Here is a 27,650-nt window from a genome sequence, read left to right as displayed (position 1 = left end):
TACTTGGTCAACACCCTCTACCTTTTATAACCACTATAGACTGGAGTTATCATGCTCATCCGACCTAACCTTTGGTAGAGCGGTCCTCAGCACGGTGGTCCCTCCCAGGTGAAGGTCTCTGAAAATCTCTCCAAGTGGGTGCTGTCGTGGCGAAGAGTAAAAAGCCGGATTACTTACCGGTAATGCTCTTTTAATGAGTCCACGACAGCACCCGTTCACTAAACCTCCCTAGAAGTTAACTAACTATATATATATATATATATATATATATATATATATATATATATATATATACACCATCTTAGTTATAGAAATACAATGAACATATAGAGTAATATAATGGCCTAATAATTGGCGGTCCTCCGGGTACTCTGAAATCCAACTGAGGAGGAGAGGCGGACCGCCCTCTTTTATCTCTGTAGGTTTCCTGTTCCTATGGGCGGATCCCTCTCTCCAAGTGGGTGCTGTCGTGGACTCATTAAAAGAGCATTACCGGTAAGTAATCCGGCTTTTTGTGAAGGGCATGGGCAAGACTTGGCACTGCACCCCGTCACTGTTTTTCCTTGCAGGGCAGTGTCTTGACCACCCATCAAGAACAGTTTGGTGCCTGGGTGTGTGTGCACAGAATACTTATAGGCCATCACCATTCACTCATAAGGCGATGACATATAGCAACGTTTTACTCTCACTTTAGAAGATGTAAATATTCCTTTAAAGGGAAAAATGACGGTGAAATTCTTTAATAATCGCATTGTTTTTAAATTATTCGTGTGATTTACTGCCAATCTGGCTGTTTTGATATGTAAATTGTTTGACATTTTGTGACGGAGGTAATGTACAACTTCCTGTAAATGTCACATTCTTCATGTTGTTACTTCTGCTTTGAACATTTTTGCATATTGTGTGCTGCATACAACTTGAATAACTACTTAGTGCACACTTATCTAATATGCAAATTTGCTTTCTTAATTGGTGTAAACAGTGATTCAAAGGTATAGTGCTTGAAAGTTTGTGAACCCTTCAGAATTTTCCATATTTCTTAATAAATTTTACCTTTAAGTATATTGTCACAGTGCTACCCCTCAGGCTGTCTGAGATGCAGGTTCCGACAGCTCGGCCGTCCAAACTGGTGCAGGGGCGTGCTGAAGTTGTCAGTGCTTTGATTGATGGCTCTGTCATCCAGTCTGGTGCAGGGGCTTGCTGAGCTGTCAGTGTGTTGATTGACACCTTTGCCGTCCAATCTGAGACTGGGAGGCGCTGGCTGTCTCCACGTGCTCATTATCCCGGGTGATTACCAGGCTACTTAACTGGGCTATTACTTCCAGACGTACATTCAGCTACTATGTGGTTTGTCTCTTTCTGCCTTGCGGTTGTTCTGTTCCATTTGTAGATCTTTCTTTGCTTGACCTTGGACCTCTTTCTGACCATTCGTCTGTAACCCTTTCTGCTCTGATCTGCTATCCTCCTGGTATTCTGAACTTGGAACATTACCTGACTTCACCTTTGTCTCTTCCTTCTGTTTATGGCATACCTTCCTGGCTTTTGACTTCGGTCTCACGGTTTGGCTGTGACAAGTGACTCAACGTCACATATATTAGGTTTTTGAAAAGAGAACCAAATCAAACAAATGAGTCAAAAATATTACGCTGTCAACGTTTATTGAGGAAAATGATCTTATATCACATGTCTGAAAAGGAGAAAAACAATGGCACTGTGTACATAAGTCACACGACTTGAAAGGAAAACCGCACATACCTTGCAATTGTTCTTTTATAGAAGGACAGCTATGCTTTGGGTCGTTATATTACTGCATCACCAACATTCTCTTGTGATTCAGCTCATGAACAGATGTCCAGAGATTTTTCTTTTGAATTTGCTGATGTAATTCAGAATTCTATGTTCCATCAATGATGGATACTGTCCTTGCCCAGATGCAGCGAAACAGACCCAGATGTTGATACTACTACTATGTGATGCATTGGAATGCAGGAAAAAATTGCCACAATAGTTTGTTTTTTTAATTTACCATGTTCACTATATGGTAAAACTCACCTGGCAATATGATTCTCCAGGTCCGTACCATTATAGATACCAATCATGTATGGTTTGTTTGTTTTTTATTTCAGTGGTAAAGAAAAATTTGGAAATTTGTAGAATTTAAAAAAAAAAGTATGCTGTTGCCATTTTCCAAAGCTTATAACATTTTCAATGTTCGGAAAATGGGACTGTGTTTGGTGTTTATTGCGCCTTGAGCTGTCCTTTTTATTGATGACATTTTGGAATAGACACAATGTTTTGATTGCTTCTTATTGCGATGTTGCCGCAGCCAACAAAAAACAAATGTAATTCTGGCGTTTTATTTTTTTTTTCTCATTACGCCATGTACCGATTGGATTAATTTATTTTAAATTTTGATACATCAGACTTGTATGAATATAAAATGTGTATTTTTAATTGCTTTATTTTTAATGGGGGGAAAAAGGGGGAGGATTTGAACTTATACATATTTTTTTTTTTTTTACTTTTTACTGTACTCTGTATTTCTTAGTCCCCTTACGGAACTTGAACCTGTAAATTGTCTGATCACTTGTACTATACATAGCATTGCACAAGCACTGCTATGTTAAGTGCAAATTACGGTCTCCCATGAAAGGCAGGTAAACCCTGACTTTCATAGGAAAACCGTCATGCACAGAGGACTTCAGCAGACCTCTGGCTGTCATGTTACCCTGTAAGCACCTCCCAATCGTGGCGCACCAGTGGGAACGTGGAATGACGCACCTCCCTACTGGCGCACATTAAATGCAGCTGTCAGAGATTAACCGTGACATTTAACAGGTTGTCACCTGCTGACTATTATCAGCTATTGAATAAGGCACCTATTTTGTCTAACAGTCCACCAGACTCTGGATGCTTTTTAGCTTAGAAAATAGCATGTACTAAACTATTTTTTAAGGAACAGCTTTAACAAAAATTACTATTGGAAGATCGTATTTTTAAAAGCTGGTGTTCTCTTATAAATCTTAATCTCAATAGTGCCTAAAAGCTTCACAAGCGCACCAATAGATGTGGCGTAAAGTGTGTCTAACAAGTCTAGCAATTTGTTCCAGACTTCTGCTTCATGCATGTCTTTGGCAAATTTTGGTAAATCTGGTGCATTTTTGTGTAATCTTGACAAATGATGCATCCATCAAAACTAATTAAAAAGGTTCTTAGATTCGATATCTTTGAATATGGAAACAAGAAGTAAGCAGCAGACTGACCTTTTGTGTTTTCTGAGTGCAGGCTCATGTCTCCCCGGCCTAGTCTCTTGAGCTCTGGCAGTGACGCGCGAGTTAAAGCCTCGCCTCAGAAACCAATGGACCTGAAACAACTGAAGCAGAGAGCGGCTTCCATTCCACCCATTGTAAGTAACTGCAAGAAAAGCAATTCACTGTGCGTGGACATAAGGGGCAGAATAGGGGAACAATACCCATTCTTCTGAGTATTTGGTGTATATGACACAGTTCTGACAAAGGCTTACAATGTATATTTTCTAGTAGAGCATGGAGACATTTATGACTTAGCGGTTGTCACTAGTGAAGAGCGAGTATACTCATTACTCGGGTTTCCTAGAGCATGCTCGGGTGATCTCTGGGAGATTTAGTTTTCATCGCCTCAGCTGCATGATTTGTGGCTGCTGGACAGCCTGAATATGTGCAATCCCCTCATGTATTCAGGCTGTCTAGCAACTGCAAATCATGCAGCTGAGGCGACGAAAACTAAATCTCCCAGAGATCACCCGAGCATGCTCTGGGAAACCCGAGTAATGAGTATACTCGCTCATCACTAGTTGTCACCTTTCAACTATCTTTATTCCATAGGCTCAATGAGCCTTACATACCCTCTCTCTACAATAAGAAATTTTGTTGCAGAAACGGTCTCGACACCTGCCTTATGTTCAATGGTTTGTGCCGAGTTGGTCTTCTGCACCTTGGTATAGTTACCGCCCTGTGTGCTATGTTAAGATTTGCTACATCTGTACTAATTATCTTCAGTTTTTACAGGTGCCACAATCTTCAGATATTCCCCCTGTCTTAAGGTACTGTCACACTTAGCGATGTACCAGCGATCCCGACCAGCGATATGACACGGTCAGGATCGCTGGTACATCGCTAAGTGGTCGCTAGTGAGCTGCCACACAGGCAGATCTCACCAGCGACATCGCTGGGGACGGGGATCGCTACTTACCTGTCACACCAGGCGATCCTGCGTCCTCCCGCCCGGCTCCACGCGTCGCTCGTCCTCACAGCAGGAAGAGCCACAGGAAGCTGACGACGAGAAACAGTCCAACCTGTTCTCGCGCGATCAGCGATAACCAGCGGGGGAGACGGTCGCTGGTAAGTATCACACACAGAGATATCGCTAGCAGTATCGCTATAACGTCACTAGTTATAGCGATATTGCTAGCGATATCTCTTAGTGTGACAGGCCCTTTAGAGTTTTGAAAACTGTCTGGGAGAGATTTTCTTTTTCCGATTCATGACCAATGCTGTGTGTGAAGGGCCTGGTTGACTGCTCATTTCAGCAGCTACACCAGCCCCTTTTTCTGTTTTTTCTTTGGTTTTGGCATAGATGGGCACTGTGAAATCTATAAGAGAAGAAAAGTGTAAGGCGCACCAGTGTGCAGAGATCCTTAATAAAGTTGGGTTGTTGAAGGCTGGCAGAAAAGGCATATAGTAGTAGTAAATGTGTGCCACCGGGTACAACACTGTTTTAAATGGAAGCTGTCGGGCAGTTCATGCTGCTCAAACCACTGGCAACATGAATCACAGCCTGGCTGTATAATTGTAGCAAGGCGTAGTATCTTCTGAAAAGCTTCGGTGTTTTAGAGTAATATTCTTTGAAGATCCGGCTGGGGACCATAGCCGGAGACCAGACTAGTGTCCGTCACCACCCACCGGCCAACTCTTCCCAGCGCTGCTACAGGTGATTGTCAGCTCTCTCCCTCTCATGTATGTCATACAGGCAGGTTCTCATTCATGCTCTTCGGGGTTTGGGCAGCATAAATCATCTGCAGTTTGTGGTAGATGATGTTTAATTGTCTAAATAAATAGTTAAAAAAAATAAAAAAAGATATATACGCTTCTTGGGCAGGTAGTATAGTCGTATAAAAAATATATAAAATAATGAGAACTGGGCTAAACATGGGGTAAAGGGTCAATAAACAAAAGAGACATAGTTAGGTGTATAATAATTCAATTTATAAACATTCAATGTTAAATGAAAATACTGAAAAATGGTTACTCTGACAAATGAAGTCAAAGGTCTGTGCGAATGAATTATAGGTAAAAAAATAGAAAGTAAATAATGCCAAGCAAGGCAGCGCACAATACACCTTGGGAGTGTAAAATCGAAACACTAAAAGCAAGTAGTACAGACATGACTGAGGATACCAATCTCTAGAATACAGATTGATGAAATCAATCAGATAGTGTAAAAGAGACTAAAGAAAGATTAAAGAGAAAAACTTAAAAGCACATTCAATGAGTTCTAAATGGAGATGTGGGCTGGTATCTCCAAAGGCGTCATCTTCATCTAACTTGGCATGGCTATTTTTATATTGCGTGGTCACTGAAAAGGTAGCAAGGTCTCAGGATATTTAACAGCATATATATATATATATATATATATATATATATATATATATATATATATATATATATGCTTTATGGCAGCCATATATACCATATCAAGCATTGGACTTGAGATGTTCACTGACCTCTTTTGGCGAGTGTTCTAAGCATGCTCTGTAATCAGTGCAGAGGTCACTGTGCAGGGAGGGGGAAGCGGTGAGCTTTGGCCATCCTCTGTTGTGAATGAACTGATCCTGATATATGGTATGCGGTATAACGTGTGTGTATGTATGTATGTATGTGTATATATATATATATATATATATATATATATATATATATATATATATATATGTTACCTTTTTCTTATAATCCTGTTTGTGATAAAAAGTGAGGTGACTTCTGGAAGCGTCAGCGTATTATGAAGCTTGTGGGTTAGAAGCCTGCAAGATACCCAATATCAAGATTTTTATTTAACAGAGACAGTGATGCAAAAAATAAGAGAATGTACTTTAAAATATGGTTAACTTGGGGGTGGGTTGGGGGGAGATTCATCCCCTAGTTCCCTTTCTGATGTCTCCTCTGTGCTGCCTGTGTCTGGCTCCGTGTCTTGATTTGCATGTCAGCGCTGTCAGATGATGTAGCTAGATGCACAACAAGGCCTCTCGTGCAAGAGCCGTTCTGCCCGTCAGATTCTAGTCATCATTTATGGTGTTCACTTGTACGAAGCGATCAAGTTATCTGTCTCTATCTTTTACTCTGTTGAGTCTGTTAAATGTGCTGATGAGAGGGCTGTTTGTTCTGCTGAATGGTTATTTTCCATTGCATGTATAGTTTAATTTTCATCAATTTGCAGCGAGTTTACCAACATTTCTGATGTGCCGATGTTTCATAAAACTTTTTAATTTTTGAGCAATATTCTTCTAATATGATATCTGACATCGTTCTCTGCGGTACCGCATCCTGTATAAATGAAACAACTGCCAGTCGGTGAATGTTTAAGCATTGGCAATCATGCTCACCAATGTCTGCCTCGCTGCCCTCTGCCTCGCTACCCTCTGCCTCGCTGCCCTCTGCCTCGCTGCCCTCTGCCTCGCTGCCCTCTGCCTCGCTACCCTCTGCCTCGCTGCCCTCTGGAGGTGATGGTGTGCATGCGTGACCATCAATCGATTCAAACACACAACCCTAGTGCTTCTGATAGGTGGGAGTCTGAGCATTGGGACATGGAGTGACTATACATTTATCACCTATATTGTGAATAAGTAATAGAAATGTTGTTTATGGTACAAACCTTTCATTTTATAGTTTAGTGAAAAAAGGGCTATTCCCAAAAAATACAACTTCCCCTATACAGCGAATGGACCCCAGCTATCCTATGATCAGTGCTCTGGAGCCCTGAAAATGAGGAGTTAACTTCGCCACGATGCTGACCATTTCCATATTTGCATTTTTGTTTTTTCCTCACCTTCTGCCCAGAGCTGGAACTATTTTTTTACCTTTCTGTCCACATAGACATGTCAGGGCTTTTTTTTTGCAGGGTAAGTTTGAATGACACTATTCATTTTTTATAACAGTGTACTGGAGAACAGGAAAAAAATTCCAATTGGGAAGAAATTGTGAAAAAAAACAAAAAAAAAAAGCAAAACGCATTTCTGACTTTGTTTTTTGGGAAATATTTTTATGGTGTACATTGCGTGATAAAAATGAACTCTCAATACGGTTCTGTTGATCAATATGCATTTATGGAGATACCAAATGTCCTTTTTTTTTTTAGTATTTTAGTGGTGAAAAAAAATTCAAAGTTTAAAAAAAAAAAGATGGAGGGGTTGGGGCTGCATAGCCATTTTCCGTAACTTTAATTTTTCAGCTGATGGAGCTGCTTATTATTTGCAGGGCACGACAACATTTTTATTGATGCCATTTTGGGTAGATGTGATTCTTTGATCGCTGTTTACACTTTTTTTTTGTAGTATTGCAGCAATCAAAAAAACATAATTGTTGGCGTTCTTGTATAAATGAAAAAAATACTGTTTACCGATCAAGTTAATTATTTTTATATTTTGATAGATCAGATTTTTTTTAACACTGCGATACTACATGTGTATTTTTTTAAGTTTTATTTGTAATGGTTTTTTATTTTTATATCTTTTCGGAAACCTTTTTTTTATTTTCCCTTTTTTTGTTAGTTTCCTTTAGGGGACTTGAACATGCCGATCTTCTGATCGCTTGTCCTATATGCAGCGGTGCCACAGTATTGCTGCATATAGTAAAAATCACTGTCTCCTTTGAAGTCTGGCCGCAGATGGGGTGTGATGGTATCTCCATAATGACAAGCATAGAGGTCTTCAACAGACCCCCTGCTGTCATAGCAATCCATTCATCATCCTCAATCATGTGATGGGCGTGATGATGGGCCCATGATATGATGTGTCCCCATACCGGCATGCCGCTTCCACACACGATTGTTAGAGGCAGGGTCCTGGCTGTAACACGCATCCACTACCTTCCGCTTCTGACTTGCGCCATACATCTACAGCTCATATTGTGAAGGGGTTAAAGCCCCATTTTGAATGGAACAGAGGTGTGCATGCCCAATCTCCGCTCCATTCATTGTCTGCAAGACTGCTGGAGATAGCCGAGTGCTACGCGCTGCTGCAGATCCCTGTTCTCGGCGTTCCGGGACCCTGATCTTAGGATCTATGGAGGTCCCAGCAGTTGTAACCCCCCGCAATCCCAAATCCTCTATATAGGGTGTAGCTTGTTTTTATGAGTTACCATTTAATGTTCTCACCAGAGATTCTTGACTTACATGCAACTACTATACTGATCATCAAGGTGCCTAGGATACATGAAAATATTATTTTCCAAATTTTATCACGTTTTATGTTTTTACATTTTATTTTTTTTAATATCGAATTTATTTTTCTTACATTTTTTATTTTTTGTTTAAACGGAACCCTACAGCTGATACTTGCTGCCCGTGCATCAGCAGGCAGGTTCACTTAAAGCTACAAAATGAATAAATAATATAATTTATTGTATGATTATGTAATATTATATAACTTGTGTATGAGAACTGTTGAGTAGGTTTAATTTGTAGGTTCTAGCCCAAATTCTGTTGCCTGCACAGTCTTTGTAGTCAGAGTACACAGAGCATTATTATGTGGTGGTAATAATATGGGAAAATGAAACGGTGTGGTGCATGATTCTGAATCCCCTAGTTGGCAGACCAAAGTGAGTACACTGAATGCTCCTTGTGGTTTCTGTAGCCCGTGTTCATGCATCATCATCTGTCAGTCTATGAATCTGCAATTCTCTGTCGGTGACCCAGTGGTTCTTTGTGCCCTGATCTCGGTCTGCTTCGTGTTTTATGCTACTTTTGAAACCGCATGATTAGATGAAGTTGTTAAATTTTTTTTCTTCTTTCAGATGTCAGAAGGCTTCTCTGAGTCAGTGCCTCAAGCTGTTCACATGAAGCCTCACCATGCTTTGGCCCTTTATCAAGAGCAGATCACCAAGGTTCACGAGTCGGCCCTGGATGGACAAGCTCTGACCAAGTATCCTCCTTCTCATTTAACATGTGAAAAAGAACCGCAGACAATCAGTAGCCCTAATGGGACAGCTGCAGATAACGATGGTATGTCATTTTGAGTAGTGCACCAATGACATTAGGCGTCTTTCCAGCTGCGTTGTTAATTGCTGACAGGGCTAGAGGAAATCTGTCAACACGTTTTTTCTACTCCATCTGAGAGCGGCATGATGTAGGGGCAGAGACCCTGATTCCAGCGATATATCACTTACTGGGCTGCTTGCTGCAATTTTGATACAATTCACTCATTAGTCTGCTGCAGATCTACTAGTTCTATGAATACTGAGCCCTGTATAACCCCGTACATACCACTGATTGGCAGCTCTCTATCTGGGTTGTGCATAGGCAGAAAACTGCCAATCAGTGATGGGTTTATACAGGGCTCTTGAATATGCAGGACTACACGGCAGCAGGTTTATTAGTCTACTAGTGATAAAATCATTGCTTTACCAGCAGGAGATTATCATAACTACAACAGGCAGCCCAATAAGTGACACATCGCTCTGCCCCTACATTATGCTACTCTCAGATTCCATAACAGAAAACTGGTGACAGGTTCCTTTACAGAACTGGTTCCTAAAGTAAAGTATTCATTATTTTAGCCAACCATACACACAAGAATGCACTCATTCAGCCCACAGACCTACCACACAATGGTACCATAAATATGCACACTAAGGGCCCCGTCACACATAGCGACTCACCAGCGATCCCGACAACGATATCTACTTGTCAGGATCGCTGGTGTGTCGCTACATGATTGCTGGTGAGCTGTCAAACAGGCAGCTTCACCAGCGATCAGCACCAGCAACGCCGAGCGGGCTCGTCGCTGTGTACGTTAGTTATCAGCGCACTGATGCAGGGAGCTGGTAACTAAGGTACACATCGGGTTTCTAAGCGGCGCGCGTCACTTATAAACCCGATGTGTACCTTGGTTACCAGCTCCCTGCAACAGCGCGCTGGTAACTAAGGTACACATCGTGTTTCTAAGCACCGCGCACTGCTTAGAAACCCGACGTTTACCTTGGTTACCAGCGTGTTGATCGCTGGTCATTGCTCTCCCACTTGCCACACGCAGCGATGCGTGCTGGCCAGCGGGAGACCAACGACCCAAAAAATGTCCTGACCTTTCATGAACGATCAGCGATACCCGGCAGGGAGGGCCGGTCGCTGATAGCGGTCACACACAGCGATCTCGCTGGTGAGATCGCTGTTGCGTCACAAAACTTGTGACTCAGCAGCGATCTCACTAGCGCGATCGCTATGTGTGACGGGGGCTTAAGAGTGCCCCCTGAGAAAGTAGATGATCGAGCTTGTTACTATCCAAGTTCAATCCAGATTCCTCCAGTGACAAGTTGATGCTCTGCACATTACATTTTAAGTTTGTAGCTCCAGTATACTTTTACCCCTTCCTGGGATAGCAAATACTGTTACGTCCTAAGTCATGTTTCCATGTACAGAGCGGGCTCAGGAGCTGAGCCTGCCTCATATTAGGTAATGCTACATAGCCGGAATCTGCCTGTAACAACAACAACAACTAGAGCTTGCTCCTATCACTGTAGATTACCCACATAAATGCTGCTGTCAGTCCCTGACATTGTCATTTACAGTCATGGCCAAAAGTATTGACACCCCTGCAATTCTGTCAGATAATACTCAGTTTCTTCCTGAAAGTGATTGCAAACACAAATTCTTTGGTATTATTATCTTCATTTAATTTGTCTTAAATGAAAAAACGCAAAAGAGAATGAAGCAAAAAGCAAAACATTGATCATTTCACACAAAACTCCAAAAATGGGCCGGACAAAAGTATTGGCACCCTCAGCCTAATACTTGGTTGCACAACCTTTAGCCAAAATAACTGCGACCAACTGCTTCCGGTAACCATCAATGAGTTTCTTACAATGCTCTGCTGGAATTTTAGACCATTCTTCTTTGGCAAACCACTCCAGGTCCCTGATATTTGAAGGGTGCCTTCTCCAAACTGCCATTTTTAGATCTCTCCACAGGTGTTCTATGGGATTCAGGTCTGGACTCATTGCTGGCCACCTTAGAAGTCTCCAGTGCTTTCTCTCAAACCATTTTCTAGTGCTTTTTGAAGTGTGTTTTGGGTTATTGTCCTGCTGGAAGACCCATGACCTCTGAGGTAGACCCAGCTTTCTCACACTGGGCCCTATATTATGCTGCAAAATTTGTTGGTAGTCTTCTGACTTCATAATGCCAAGCACACGGTCAAGCAGTCCAGTGCCAGAGGCAGCAAAGCAACCCCAAAACATCAGGGAACCTCTGCCATGTTTGACTGTAGGGACCATGTACTTTTCTTTGAATGCCTCTTTTTTCTCCTGTAAACTCTATGTTGATGCTTTTGCCCTAAAAGCTCTACTTTTGTCTCATCTGACCAGAGAACATTCTTCCAAAATGTTTTAGGCTTTTTCAGGTAAGTTTTGGCAAACTCCAGCCTGGCTTTTTTATGTCTCGGGGTAAGAAGTGGAGTCTTCGTGGGTCTCCTACCATAAAGTCCCTTTTCATTCAGATGCCGACGGATAGTACGGGTTGACACCGTTGTACCCTCGGACTGCAGGGCAGCTTGAACTTGTTTGGATGTTAGTGGAGGTTCTTTATCCAACATCCGCACAGTCTTGCATTGAAATCTCTTGTCAATTTTTCTTTTCCGGCCACATCTAGAGAGGTTAGCCACAGTGCCATGTGCTTTAAACTTCTTGATGACACGGTAGACACAGGAACATTCAGGTCTTTGGAGATGGACTTGTAGCCTTGATATTGCTCATGCTTCCTCACAATTTGGTTTCTCAAGTCCTCAGACAGTTCTTTGGTCTTCTTTCTTTTCTCCATGCTCAATGTGGTACACACAAGAACACAGGACAGAGGTTGAGTCAACTTTAATCCATGTCAACTGGCTGCAAGTGTGATTTAGTTATTGCCAACACCTGTTAGGTGCCACAGGTAAGTTATAGGTGCTGTTAATTACACAAGTTAGAGAAGCATCACATGATTTTTCGAACAGTGCCAATACTTTTGTCCACCCTCTTTGTTATGTTTGGTGTGGAATTATATCCAATTTGGCTTTAGGACAATTCTTTTTGTGTTTTTTCATTTAAGACAAATTAAATGAAGATAATAATACCAAAGAATTTGTGTTTGCAATCATTTTCAGGAAGAAACTGAGTATTATCTGACAGAATTGCAGGGGTGTCAATACTTTTGGCCATGACTGTAAATGACGTCACTACCGGCACATGTGGTGACCAGCTTCCACCCAATCAATGGGTTACCAGGGCAGCTGAGGACCTGCTGAAGGCCCCTGTAACTACTAACTTAGTCCTTCTGTGAAGCTCAGCTCCAAAGAAGAAACACAATTGCAGGTTTAAGTCCCCTAAGGAGACTAAAAAACAGGGCAAAAAAAAAAATTATAAATATTTAAAAATATACAAAAATTTGAATCACTATCCTTTTTCCCTATTAAAAATAATTGAATAAAAAAATGAAGCATATTTAATGTTGTTGCATGTGTAAAAGTGTGCTCTACCAAAATATAATAATTGACCAGATTGAGAAAAAATCTGAATGCCGTAGTTGCGGGTTTTTTTTTTTTTTGTTGTTGTTGTTGCTGCAACGCTGGCCAAAAAATTCAATTAGAAGCAATGAAAACTTCATATCTACCACAAAATGGTATCAATGAACACGTCAGCTCACCACTAGTGATGAGTGAACATGTTCAGACAACGTCTTATCCGATCATGCTTGGCTGTTATACAGCCTGGACATGGGCGTACCCAGGATCAAAACTGGGGCGGGGGGCAAGCCATGGTCGACCACCATACACCACACAATTCCCTATACCAAGAGCAATACCACCACACCATGAACTAATCACATAGTGACTGAATAATATCACATACAAAGAGAAATACCGCCACACCATAACTAGACTACATATTCCACCTCATATTGACCGAAAAATACCTCATACTAGGGACAAATAAGACCACACCATGACCAGACCACAAATTGCCACCACACAGTGATTGAATACTACAATACTGATCATGAATACAAACCACAATACTAAAAACACTATTATTACCACCAGTGCCATTATACACAAAGCTCTGTATATAGTGTACAGGTAATACAGTGAGCACCAGTGCAAAAATCCAAGATCACCTCCAATTGGAGTACAGATCAACACCAGAGCATTTCAAATGGTAAAATATAATTACTTTTATTAATACAAATATCAAAACATTAAAAGACATACAAGTTTCCAAGATCAGTGCAAAAAGAGAGGGACCTGCAACTCCCATTATATGTATTTTTCTGCTGCATGGTATAGAACCTCATAGCTAATAAGCAATCAGTTGATGTATGCTCCTGGAAAGCTATACTATAAATGTCTGCTGTTTACTCAAACATGCAGAGTATAATGACTACACAATGAGCACCAGTGACATTATACATGGGAGCTCTGTATATAGTGTACAGGTAATACAGTGATCACTAATGATATTATACACTGGAGCTCTGTATAGTGTCAGTTTACAGGTAATACAGTAATCACCAATGACATACACAGGAACTCTGTATATAATGTAAGTGTACAGGTAATACAGGGATCACCAGTGACATTGTACACAGGAGCTCTATATATAGTGTATAGAGCGCGTGTACATGTAATACACTGAACTCACCAGTGACATCTGTAGTTGAAGTCCTTTGTCTTCGCTTTTCTTCATCCAGCACAGACCATCACTTCTTGCAGCCAGGGCTCGTCTCTGCAAAATATAACAGTCGTCAATAGCTGATAGCTTTCAGAGCACTTTGCCCACTTTTTTCCCCGACTTCAACACTATGTTAGATGAAAAAAAAGCAACATGGTGCCACACTGTATAGTAACAGGACTCTGATGTTGCTCCCTCCATGGAAAACAGTTTCCTAAGAAGTAAATGATATGACAGTAGTAATAATATCCCTAATTGGATCCTAAAGAGATTATGTTCCCCACTTGTCACCATAAACTAATACAGCATGTTCCTCATTCTGACTCCCAAAAAGTAATTAAGTCCCTCTTTATTTAATAATCTCGCCCAGCCTGGCACCCTTTATTTTATTATATGCCCCATCTTGGCCCCTCATGTCCCTTGTCTAGCCTGGCCCCAATATCTGCAGCCTGGGCCCCAGATATCCTTCCTGCCCCCAGCTATCCATACAGGCCCCCATATATGTCCATTATACTCCTCCCCCCTATATATATATCCATCCATTGTGCTGATCCCCCCCATATATCAATCATGGGCCCATGTGCTGCTTCCTTTATATATCCATACTGGTCCTTTGTGGTGCTCCCCTCATGTAACAATTATGTGCCCATGTGCTGCTCCCCCCCCCCAATATATCCAAGCTGGTCCTTTGTTCTGCCATCCCCCCATATATCCATCCGGGCCTGTTGTGCTGCTCCCCACATATCCATCCTGGACCCCTTGTGCTGCCCCCCCCATATATCCATTCTAGTCCCTTGTGCTGCCACCCTCCCATATATATCCATGTTGGTCCCTTGTGCTCCCATCCCCATAAATCCGTCCTGGCCTTTTGTGCTGCCACTCCCATATATTCATCCTTGTCCCATGTGCTGCTCCCTATATATCCATACTGGTCCCTTGTGCTGCTCCCCCCCCATAAATCATATATATACATACATCTACATCCTGGCTCTACCATATATATGCATCCTGGCTCCCCAATACATCCATCTTGGCCCCCATATATCCATCCTGGTCCCTTGTCCTGCCCCCCCATATGTATCCATCCTGGCACCTTGTCCTGCTGCCCCATGTGTCTCCAGCCTGGATCCCCCCATGTGTCTCCAGCCTCGTCCCCCCCACCCACGTGTCTTCTGCCTGGTCCCTCGTCCCCCCCATGTGTCTTCGGCCTGGTCCCCCCCCCATGTGTCTCCAGCCTGGTCCCCCTCATGTGTCTTCAGTCTGTTCCCCCTCATGTGTTTTCAGCCTGGTCCCCCCCCCTCATGTGTCTCCAGCCTGGTCCGCCCCCATGTTTCCCCAACCTGTTCCGCCCCCATGTGTCCCCAGCCTGGTCCGTCCCCATTTGTCTCCAGCCTGGTCCCCCCCCCCATGCACACACACACACACATTCCTCTTACCTTTCTGCGCTCCCAGCACTGGGCGGCGTCCTCTCTTCAGGTCCGGCGCACACAAGGTAAAATGGCCGCCGTCATAGCAGAGGCTGGCGGTGAATGTGTGCGCCCGTCGCATGACACTGACGTCATACGCCGGGTGCACACTTGCCAGAATACATTGGGATGTGCGACAAGGCGGTTCAGGTAATGAACGCTGCGTGCGCGCACCCATGCACATACGTGGCCTGTGCTTTTAAAGGGCTCGTGTCCCTTAAAATTGCAGCCAGGAGGTATTCTTTCATTGTGCTCCCCTGCTTCTGGGGAGGGCAGCTGCCCCCCCTACCCCCCATGGTGGGTACGTCCATGAGCCTGGACATATGCGGTGTTGCCTGTTTGTTACACAATCCCCACATGTGTTCAGACTAACAGCCGCAAATCATGCAGCAGCAGGGACACAAACATAATATACCAGCACTCTGAGATACTCAGATAACACCCAAGCATGCTCCGATAAGTCGTTATCCGAGCATGTTTGCTCCTTACTACTCACCGCACTAAAAACAAGACCTAACACCGCTCCAGAGAAATAATAAAAAAAAATGTGATACTCAAAATTATGGCGCCAGAAACCATTTTGTTTTTATTTATATTATTTAAAATTTCAACAGGTTTGTCACTACTTAAATAGCCTTCATTGTATTGATCTAGGGAATACTATTGCTCAGTCACAATAGCAGAATTGCATTTTTTTTTTTTTTTTGGGCCATTTCACGGCACTTAGGATTTCTTTCCTTTTCTCCCATGCAATGAATAGTGTTTGTCAAAACTTCGACCCACCTCGCAAAAAACAAACTCCGCACTTGTTGTCATCTCCTATCTCAGTAAAGGGAAAATCCGTCTTCACTGATTACAGATTTTACCCTTGAATTGAGAATGTAAGATTAATCCTGGAGGGGAAAGAAGCAGATTTCTCTGGTGTAGACATTACAAAGTTTCCTATTTTCATGCGTAATGATCAATGAAATAAAAATGAAAATAACAGTAAATGCACACGTGGCATTTATGCTGAGAAATATGCAGCATTTTACTTTCCCAGCAAAGTGAATGAGATGTCTGAAATCTCATATGTTTATCATTTTTTCCTTTTGATTTTGTAGTAGGTTAAGAATTTTTTCAGTGGTTTTTACCCATTCTAATGACTGGGAAAAAAAAGCTGCATCAAGCACGCTGAATAAACGTACATTTTTAATGCAGTGTTTTTCCTGCCAAGAAACATGTTTTTGATGCAGATATATCTGTAACAAATACATAACATGTGCTCATATCCTCAGGGCACAATGCACATTAAGCCTACGTCGGCCGAACATGCCAATATAGACAGATTCAGCCAGAAATCTAAGGTTGTATGGTGACCCCAACAGACGACTGATATGAGAGATAAGGATTCGATGTATCCGATTGCAAGCGGCAGATCCTTTTGTTCTGTTAGGCTGTGTGCCCACGTTGCGTCTTTTAAGCGTTTCCGCCGCGTTTTTGCTCCTGTGGAAACGCTTAAAAAAACGCATTCCCATGCAATCCTATGGGATTCTGCTGTTGCTGTGCAATGCTGCGGATTTATTCGCTGAGGAATCGCATAGCGGTAAAATCCGCAACATGTCCATTAATTCTGCACAATCGCAGTGATTCCGTCGCCATAGGATTGCATTGAAACGCTCACTTTACGCATGTGGCTATGCCCACCATGCGTAAAGTGAGCGCTTCATGTGCGGATGGTACCCAGGGTCTGGAGGAGAGGAGACTGTCCTCCAGGCCCTGGGTACCATATTCCTGTAAAAAATAGAATTAAAATAAAAAATAGGGATATACTTACCCTCTATTGGCCCCCGGAGTCCTTCTGGTCCTCATTGGCGCCGGAGGAAACTTCCGTTCCCAGGGATGAATTGCGCGAATGACCTCGGATGACGTAGCGGTCTCATGAGGGTAAGTATATCCCTATTTTTTATTTTTTTAATTGTTTTTAACATCCTATCTGTTACTATTGAGGCCGCCTAAGCGGCCTCAATAGTAAAAAGCTGCTCACACTTGCCAATCACTATGCTTGACAAGTGTGACCAACCTGTCAATCACATTTCCAAGCGATGCTTCAAATCGCTTGGAAAAGCGCTAGCATTCTGCAAGCTAAAAGCGCTTGCAAAACGCTTGTGTTTTGCAGGAAAAAGCATGCGAATTCCGCCATGCGTTTTACCCGCGGTGGGGAGTTGCGGACAATTCCGCAGCATTTCTGCAACTTGGGCACATAGCCTAAGATATCTTATCAGCCAACAACTGCGATGTCTGTCACCGGTTCGCTCACATAGGGCACGAGCGCTCAGCAGAGCAAACTCGCTTATGTATGGGAGGGTCAAGAGACCAGAATTAAAGGGGTATTGCCATCTCCAAAATCCTATCCCAATGTGCAGAAGGTATAATAATATTATCAAATGCCTCCAATTAGAAATGTAGTATAGTCCTTCTAATTCGCTATGTTGCTTGCCCCATGCGCAGGGCATTGCAGTAGCTTAGGTATCCATGGTTATGACCACCCATATAGTGACAGTTAGTTCTTAGTGGTCATAATCATGGGTACCGAAGCTACTGCAATGCCCTGCTCATGGAGTAAGAGACGTAGCAAATCAGAAGAACTATACTATATTTCTAATTCGAGGCATTTGCTAATATTCTGCTAAGTACTACATATTGGGATAGGATCTTGGTGATGGGATTATCTGTTTAAGTCCATTAGGTGCCTGCGCTGATATGCTGGGCAAGTAGCTGATCTGCTATTACTGTAGGTAGATTTGCTGTAATAACAGGGCTGTATTCTGTGCGGAGCGGCTTGTGGGTTATGTGTGCTGAGGCCGCTCCAGGAGGTGTGATTATAGGGCTTATAATTGTAGAGTTACACTCTGAGCCAAGTGCATTAAAACAAGGCCAAATTCCACTTATTACCCTACGCTTCCTCCTAGCACATTTTCACCACTTAAATATTTACCGCGATCAGCAGGAAGAACAGCTCTGGGTATATGGACGAGAACACATTTCTGATGTGCACATACTTCATCTCTGCTGCTCAGCCAGACAGAAGCCATTGCCCTGTACACAAAAGCTCAGCTCCTTGTATGTCAGGCTCGTAGGGCAGTCATCCTGCCGATTTCTACAGAGCCATGCAAATGTGAAATATTAGGAAGCCTTTCCACCCGATATGTTGTGTAAGGTTGTGTCCAGCCTGCTTGTTGGGATCCTGCTCGGCAGCTAAGCAGGAGGGCGCTGGTTAAGCTCATTCATATTTTTTAAGGTAAGCATGCTGACACCTTGTATATTTTACCCGTCAGTTTGAGGCTTAGCAGGATAAAATAGGGGGGCTGGTTACTTTTAGCTTTATGTGGCTTAAAGCAGCCATTTCTTATGGATGTATTTATAGTGCCGGCAGAATCACAAATACTCGGCAGCTAAATTCATTCAACAGGGTCCCTTGATATTCTCATGTAAAACTTTATAAACCTGGTTCCATTTATATTGGTAACTGTTATTACTCCAGCCACTCACATGAGTGACGTGCCGTAAGCATTGCCGCGCTCCTTACACACAATTCCCCGGACTCTCGGCCCCCTAATTACAGTATATCCCCATTCATGTGAGTGAGGTTGTGTTATATTTCAGCCAGTCTTTGGTTGGAAGTGACATCCTTAAAAGGGGCAGCGCTTCCCAGAGAGCCACTATCAATATTCAAGATGTATAGGAAAAAAATATAAATGTTTATATGTATACACGCCAATCGGCCATAAGATTGAAACCACTGACAGGTGAAGACAATAATGTTAATTGGCATTTGTGGGGTGTTCTGGCATGCCATGTTTAGTACCTACTAAAAATGCATGCCTCTCATCCTCCCCCACCACCATTGCTTTAAGAAGAGTAATATTATATTGGGCCTCTGAGGCCTTATTCAGACATTCCTGGGGTTTTTTTGGTCCATGCAAATATGCATCGATGTTCATCAGCGAGCTGGATCAAATTTTCTCCCACTTTGGTCTGCTTGTCCATCTTTACCATCAGTGTGACATCCATTTTTTTTTTGTTTGTACGTAAAAACAAAAAATACTGACACCTGTTTTTATTTATTTGATAATTTTTGCTGACAGTCATTCGCCTAAAAAAATCTGAACATACCCATAATGAATAAGTGAAAAAAAACACACAGAGCTAATACGTAAAAGACCATGTCTGAATAAGGTCTCGGGCTTATTGATGCAGGCAGTGTGTGACGGCTAGCCTGTGAAGACTGGTCCCACTGAAGAGCTACTGTAGCATAGATTGCTGAAAAAGTTAGCATAGGGCTTTAAAGCTGTAGGCCGGTCAGAGCATCCATGCTAACGCCTATCCACCGTGCCTTCAAAAATGGTCCTTTGAGCTTCAGAACTGGATGACTCACAAAGCTGGCCGGATCTGGTAGATCATGTTTTCTTTTACCAAATATGGATGACTTATTGCATGCGCATCACTTCGCTGGGTAACAGATGGCATCAGTATGTACTGCTGGGATGCTCTTTTGGGAAACTTCTACCCTTCATGTGGAGGTTACTTTAACATATACCAGTTCACAATCCACTCGAGCTTCTGTGGGATGTGCTAGAATAACAAGTCTTATCCATGGAGGCCACTACTCGCAGCACTAACGTCTTGGTGCTAGACACCACAGGAGACCTCCATATGTTACAATACTTTTTGATCTGTTTCAAAGGTGTAAAACTGTAAGGTCCAGAAATGTGGAGAAGAGAATTTCCTTGCAGTTACCAGAATGTCAGGAATGTTTTAGATGCTTGCATTATTTCCCCTGGTGCGTGTTAGTGAACCAACCTGTTCTACCACACAAGTTGATATAACAGTGAAATAACTGTTTATCTAAGAAATGAGAAGGTCACCATTTGTAATGCAGTTTCTTACCGAGACCTTTCCTAGTCATCTCCAGGCTTACAGGAAGTCTGTCCATGGAGCAATCATTTCCGTGCACCACTGACAAGTAAAGATTAATACTGGTCCCGCTGAGTAATTTTTACCTGGCGGTGCTCTACGTGTGCTGTAGTTCGGTAAACTCACTGTGTTTTGTTTTCAGACAAGGCTGGGTATATGGCGTTACAGGTAGAAGGTCAGAGGCTAAGCGCTGAGCAGACTTGCCTTCCACCCTGGCCGCCTACAGCACCGTATCAAGTGCCTGCCAGAGAAGTATTAAAGCCCCTCCCACAACATGAAGCCACATCCCCATATAACCCTCAAGGTGAGAAATTTATATAGAATGATTGTGGATGTTACTTGTATGTTACCATACCGAGAGATGTAGCTTTTAACATGAAATGTATTTATATTCACCTTTGATGTAAACTTAAAAACTTGTATTTATGAAGTACATTGAACACACAATAATAAGGTTCAAAAAAGGCCATATACTGAAGTCCATCCATGGTAGAGAGTAACCCCGCAACAACCTCCATTCTTCTGATGAGTGACATGGAAGCACTGTTCTCATTGTTGGTATGAGACCCGCCATTCATACTCCTACACTTAAATTATTCTGTGTGTAGAAACTCCTATAATGAAAAATAAATTAAAAAAAATCAAATCTTAAGTTTGGAAATATTGTATTGCACAAAAGGTATTTTCTTACATACACACTACTATGTTGGGCATGGCGACACAGCACAGGACTGTAGAGTACACAGATGTAAGAGGGGATCAAAGGAATGAGCATCTAGTGGGTAAGAGGACATCAAACAGATGAGCACCAAGGAGGTAAGAGGGAATCAAAGAAATGAGCACACAGAGGGTATGGGGGGATCAAAGGGCAAATCAGGATCAAAGGGATGAGCATCCATAGGGTAAGGGGGATTTAAAGGATGAGCACACAGGGGGTAAAGGGGGGATCAAAAGGATGAGAACCCAGAGGGAAGGGGGGGATCAAAGGGATATGCACCCAGAAATCAAAGAGGATCAAAGGTATGACAACCATGAGACTAAGAGAATGTCAAAGGGATGAGCATCCAGAGGTCACCAGTGGCCAACAACTGTTGATAACTCTGCAAATGAAGTTTAACTAATTGTGCTTTTTTGCACAGGTCATGCCATGCCATTAAACTTGCACGATGGTTCACGATCACTGGCTCCTCGCGTTAACAACATATCAAACCCTCCTCCTCTCATCTCCTCCAGTAAACACCCAGCTGCTATTGAAAGACCCATGGGCTCCATATCTCAGGTAGTTGGACTTTATTTCATGTGATTACTATGTGCAGGTTACATTTGATGTTGTGCATTCTACATCTGTTAATTGTTGTATTTGAATGGGTGAAAAATATTGTTTAAAAACTCATATTGGCAGGTTTTTAAAACTTCGATAATAGTGTTTTTAGTTTTGTCCAAGAAACCTGGTCAACAACCAATCTGGCTGCCATTATATTGTCACCAAATTTTACCAACATTGGAATGACAAATGTCATGAATTGTGATGGCATCCAGTTCTGGCCTTTTTATATTTCTATGTAACTAGGACTTGCTTACAGGCTGCATTTTACAGTACCAGCAAAGGGCTTGAGCTTTCTGGAATCTCCTGCACCTTGTTTTTTCCCTAGGAGATTTTAAGCATCAAATCGCATTTGCAAGTCTACAGCATGTCAATTCTTTCAAAAGTTTTTTTTTTCATGCCAACACTTTGGTTTTTCCTGCAGAAAAATCTGCTGCAAAAACTCGCATGTGCACTTACCTTTAGACAAATTTACTATTCAAAAGTTATTTTGCTTGCCATGTGAGCCGTGGTAGCCATTTCTTATTGTCACTTTTGGAAAACTGGCTTTTGTCATTAAGAGCTCATGCAGATGTCCATGGATCTCGGCCCAATCACGGATCGCAATGTATGAACTGACTGTGGGTATCCTGATCGAAGCATGACTGCCTCATATATTCTATGAGGCTGTCACTCTCGGGTTGAGACTCTCAGCCAGCCTGTGCATTGCTTTCCGTGATTTGACCGAGATACACGGACGTCTACATGAGGCCTAAGTCTTTATATGGCAGTCATACAGTTTTATAAGTAATCTTGTGTTCTTGTCATGTTGTACCAGGAAGCTGTGACTGGTATGGTTGCCATTTTTGTCTTACTATATGCCTTTTTTTTTTTAGGGTGTTCCCATCCCACTTCATACACCATACAGTTCTGAACATGCAAAAGTCCCTGTTGGGTCTATCACAATGGGTTTACCAATGAGTTTGGACCCTAAAAAACCGGGTGAGGAGCGTAAGTTGAAATCTGTTTGCTCCTGTTGCTGTTTCCACAAAGTGACCATAACTAGTTGTTTATGTGCTTTTTTAGTACTCCAGACATGTCCTTCCATAACGGCCTGTGTGTGATGTCCTCAGCATGTCTGCTAGGTACAAGAATCCTTGTCCAGTATAAATATGGTGTTGCCAAACAGACTGTGTCATTGACCTTTTCCTCTGAAGGGACCAAACCCTTTATGAACTCAAGTTTCTTTCTAAAGCAAAGTTCAGTGCTGATGACAGTACGTCTGTAAAGTTTCTTCCCTTCATTCATGATGCGTTTTGTTGCCTTTAGCATAGATTGATTGCTGCGTTGTGTAAAACCTAAACTTTTATTTTTATTTTAACTTGTAAGAAGGCAACAGTTTTTTGTAGAGAAGTATTAAATCACTTGCAGTAGACCTGGATCATACCAGGTCCTAAAGAGAACCTATCACCGTGGCTTGTAAAATTAGTGAATCCATGTGATGACCTAGAATAGGAGGCAGACTGCTTCACCTGATCCATTTTTGAGCCACTCACTGCCCAGGAGTGGCCCTTAAGGACAGGGAAGTAATTCTTTTCAGACCCCGACACTTTCAATAGCTCTCGGGGAGGTGTTTTGGTTTCAATGACGTAACATTTAGCTTGGCACTACTCTGGCCTCCAGTCTTCAGTAACTAGTATGCCTTGATGTTTGGATTGAGACTAGTAGTAGTGAGATATAAAACCTCACAGTTATGACCAAGCACCTCAAAATAGTATTGCAGCCTGATGCAAGATGGCTGATCCTGCACATATGTATGTTCCCTTACAGTTTTGGTGCTTGTACCGTTCCAGCGATGTTGGCACTCACATGAGATTGTCATGTCACGTGAAGCTTGCACCCACCCAATCAGTGCTGACGTCACTGTCTCCGCCTTTAGGCAAATCCAACATCAAGAGGAAGTCTGAGGGCAGCCACAGTAATGACTTCCTTTTGATGTTCAATACTTGCAAGGGTGGGGACAGTGACGTCAGCGCTGATTGGGCCAAGAGCTCGCTTGACGCAACAACCTCACGTGAGCCCCGGGAATGCGAGTGGTGACACCACTGGAACGGCGTCGACACGGGAGCTGTTTTTATTTTAACGATGCCACAAGAGGAATGAGAAGGGATTGTCCAAGTAGTGGACAGCCCCTTTAATTAATTTGGCTTATCATTAGGCTGCCTGTGCACCATGGGCTCATGGACATTTTTGCTATGGTTTATGCCACTTTTGTGGCCTAATTTGTCAGGTAGTTGCCATGCCATTTTCTGTCCTATAAGCTTGGCCTACTTTCAAAAAGTCTGCAGAACTATGGTAAAAGGTTTGCCCAGCCATACATTGCTCACAAATTTGCGACTTTTCTGACTAAAGGGGCTCAATGAATCCGCTTTGTAGTTATAATGTAATCCATGATCATGGAAATATATAGTAAGACAGCAAATGCTGGGCTTGTTTGTCCTTCTCCTCCATGACATATGAAACGACATTCATAGTGGCATTGAACTGGCAGGACACTAGTCTGTTTCAGGTCAATAAAAGGAGTTCACCTTCCCTTAGAATGTGTCATCAGATTTCCCCCAATAATAAAATGTAAAAAGTTCTTTTCCAGTATGGTGGACTTTGCAGTGGAGTCTTGGAGGCAGGAGATTGCGGCAAACTCTTATTAGATCACTGTTTGCTTGCTCTGACGGCTTCATGTATTTATTTATACCAGAACATTTTGTGACTGTTAGTCCTGGAGTCACAGTTCGTTCTTCAGCACCATAACATGGATTCCGTTGTCCGATACCCCAGAGGGATGAAATGCTGCACCAAATATTAACATGAAATACACAGTGTCTATTCCATTACTCTCTATACATATGTGATCACAAAAAAAATACAAGTGAATATTGAAGAACACTTGTAATTCATTGCTATGACATCTGAGTGACATCTGCATTGTTCCCTGCTGGAATAACCTCAGTATTGTACTAGTGACTGCTGTATAATAGTCAGTGACTCTGTACTGTGAATGATGAGATGGGAAAGCCTAATGTCAAGTGCTGATTTCTCTGCTTAAGAAGCGTATTTTATTATTTTCAGTGCCTTTCTTGGCTGTTAAACAAGAACAGCTCTCTCCCAAGAGCCAGTCGAGCCAGCCTGAGAACCTAGTGATGCAGACAACTCAAGAGGGCTCCATTTTTAGGGGTAGGATATGTTATTTTCTTGTAGACATTTATAAAACTGTATAAATCAATCAATCTTGGGGATCAATTAGCGTTATAGAATGAATGGCGGATTGGCAACACTTAAGATATCACCCAAAACATGTATTTTCTGAACACCAAAGAAGGAACACTGGGTACAGTGGAACAGGTATAGTATCCTGAACAGATCTCCATGCCACTGAATAGGCCCTGTCTATATGCCCTGTAAGGGCTAATTATGGCAGACCAGTGAGACAAGCGGCAATCCGGTGATCAGTGAGCACCTTGCTTTAGATAACGGTTCACCAGCTAAAACAACTTCATTGAAATAAAAAAAAAAAATCCCTATATAGTAAAATGTTCTCTATCTTTGTGATGTAAGGCCCCAATTCATCAAGTCCGGTGTTCTTTACGCTGTTCTTGTTAATGATGCGTGCTGGAATCAGATGCTCCTGATTCATTAAGTGACGTGTGTCTCCATATGCATCTTGCCATAAATCCTACTTCAGACTTGGACTGGAATAAAATTTGTGGCATTAGGAACACCGCCACTCATTGTGACAAGTGGGGGAGGTTTCCATGCCCTTGTCCCATCTTCACTCAAATCATAGGAGCTCAGCGAAAACTGGAACACCATAAGTCGCCAAATTTTAGCACAGCCTTGTGTTGTGCCAGAGTTTGATCATTTTACGCAAGAATTCTGGTTAAATTTTATGATAAGTTGAGTTTACTTAACATTTTAATATCTTTTTATCTTTTTTTTTGGCCTAAATAGAGCAGCACCACCAATCCTCTGTCGTAACATCCAGGCTGATAACTTACGTACGCTGTTTTTTACTAACATACCCTCAGCTGTATGACTTTAAGACATCATTCTCTTGTTTGTGGTAGGGGATGAAATTCATTCACTTTTAATATCTCGTACAATGTAGAAAAGTATGAAATACAGTGAAAGATGTCCCCAGAACTGAGGTGACTAAAGGTAAAAACATCCAAAACATGAAAAATAGAAAAACACTGCACTTAAAAGATCCTGATGTTCCCAGTATGGATAATAACATTTTTTTTTATATTATCGTTAGTGTACAAATGAAGTGTTTCATCTCCTTCAGCTTACTCCACTACGGCGGTCACCTGGACATTTTTGGTAGCATTAGTGTTTGTCTACTAGGAAAGATCTCTGGTAGATAATTTTCAATGCTGAATGTCAAATATACAACAGATTATCTACATGACTTTAGTGAAATTCTTTTTATTTTTTTACAATTATGAGGATGCCACCCTGTAGCTTGTGTCCCCTGCATTCCCACTGTTGTTGATTGAATGTTTAGTGGTCATTTTAAAGAGGTCTCTCTATTCCTTTGCAGGAACTGCTCATGGAGGAAGTCTAACTAAAGGTTTGCCTAGCAATCGACCACCTCCAGATGCCCAGATAACATACAGAGGGTCCATAACACATGTGAGTTCACCCCATTATCATCCATGTAAAGTTTCTTCACCAGTAAGATCTTAGTTTACTTTTACGTTTTGCACTGACACGACTTTCTGCACACTCTTCAGGGCACTCCAGCAGACGTGCTCTACAAAGGAACCATTTCGAAGATCATGGGAGAAAACAGTCCTGGCAGGGTAGACCGAATGCGGGAGGAACCGCTGTCCAAAGGTCAGGTCATTTATAAAGGCAAGAAAGGCCACATCCTGTCCCTCGATGGCAAGTTTGGTGATTTCCTTTCCTTGGAGCTGTTGTTAAAGACTCTGTAAAACATGATAATGTAATGGGTTCCTCTACATTATGAATATTCACTGTTTTGCAAGGCTCTAATCTTGACCTGGATGTGATTTCGTGAATACACCAAGCTTTTATGCAGTGAGTTAGGATGACCTACCAAGGCAAAATGTGCTGCTGGTTACATTACTTTTACATTGACATCATCAAGTCAATTAGAATACTCTTCATTTTGCTAATTTTGGATAATGACATTCAGATGGGATAGTTTCTTAAAAAATTAGCTTAGATTTCCACAGAACATTCAGGTGATGTTAGTTTGGTTTAGTAAAACTGTGAGTAGTCCTGACATTAGGTCCCTAACATGGACTGTCAGACAATGGTGAAAATTTGATATCTCATACCTTCTTTACGTGTGCTTTTCTCTCGAGACTTGAGATTACTGGTTTTAAAGAAAAAAAAAATATTTTTTGATACTCTCATGTAATGTGTATGTGCTTTTCTAGAAGTTTGTAAGAAATTAGATTCCAAATCAAATTCAAGAAAAGGTAATGGTGGACACATCTGTTACCTTAGATTGTATTCAGACAAACCTAATATGACTCTATGGAAGACGCATCATCATCATCCATTCTATGGAAAATCACCATAGCTCCATAATAAATCAGTGGTGTATAGAGTAACTGTAGACCCCATAGAAGTGTATTGACATGTTAATGGCTCTGTAATATAGCAATGTCGTAGATATTGTTTGTTAAGCTTTTCCGTGTTACGTGGCAGAAGAACCATTCTGGTGGTTGGTACACAGTGCGTTATACACATGCCGCTGGACGCTGTCCTGAATAATGGGGGGGGATAACTCAGAAGGAAATATATAATTTATTGGGCATCGACTGCATGTTATCGTTTTTCTGTTCACTAATTAAAATTTGGATTTCTATTTAAGAGTTGATTATTTAATTTAGTACAAGAAGAAATGGTGATAATAATCTTACTCTGCATAGTAGAAAAAAGGCAGGATTATAC

General features: G+C 42.0%; 1 protein-coding gene across 15 annotated transcripts in view; it reads left to right on the top strand.

Annotated features, from left to right (window-relative positions):
- NCOR2 (nuclear receptor corepressor 2) overlaps positions 1–27,650 on the top strand; it is a 545,344-nt gene that overhangs the window by 470,155 nt on the left and 47,539 nt on the right. For 11 of the 15 annotated variants that reach the window (XM_073586128.1, XM_073586134.1, XM_073586131.1 and 8 more), the window contains exons 21-28: positions 3,286–3,406; positions 9,045–9,252; positions 20,508–20,669; positions 21,505–21,644; positions 22,565–22,679; positions 24,795–24,899; positions 26,266–26,357; positions 26,459–26,613. In XM_073586128.1, coding sequence (XP_073442229.1) covers positions 3,286–3,406; positions 9,045–9,252; positions 20,508–20,669; positions 21,505–21,644; positions 22,565–22,679; positions 24,795–24,899; positions 26,266–26,357; positions 26,459–26,613 — 1,098 coding nt within the window. The remainder of the gene's footprint in view (positions 1–3,285; positions 3,407–9,044; positions 9,253–20,507; positions 20,670–21,504; positions 21,645–22,564; positions 22,680–24,794; positions 24,900–26,265; positions 26,358–26,458; positions 26,614–27,650) is intronic. The other 4 variants (XM_073586135.1, XM_073586129.1, XM_073586127.1 and 1 more) reach the window with 2 other exon arrangements.

The sequence above is a fragment of the Dendrobates tinctorius genome, unplaced genomic scaffold (assembly GCF_039654945.1).
Source record: "Dendrobates tinctorius isolate UK_male_01 unplaced genomic scaffold, ASM3965494v1 ptg000090l, whole genome shotgun sequence".
In the NCBI taxonomy this organism is placed as follows: domain Eukaryota; kingdom Metazoa; phylum Chordata; class Amphibia; order Anura; family Dendrobatidae; genus Dendrobates; species Dendrobates tinctorius.
This window is presented reverse-complemented; position numbering and strand designations above follow the sequence as displayed.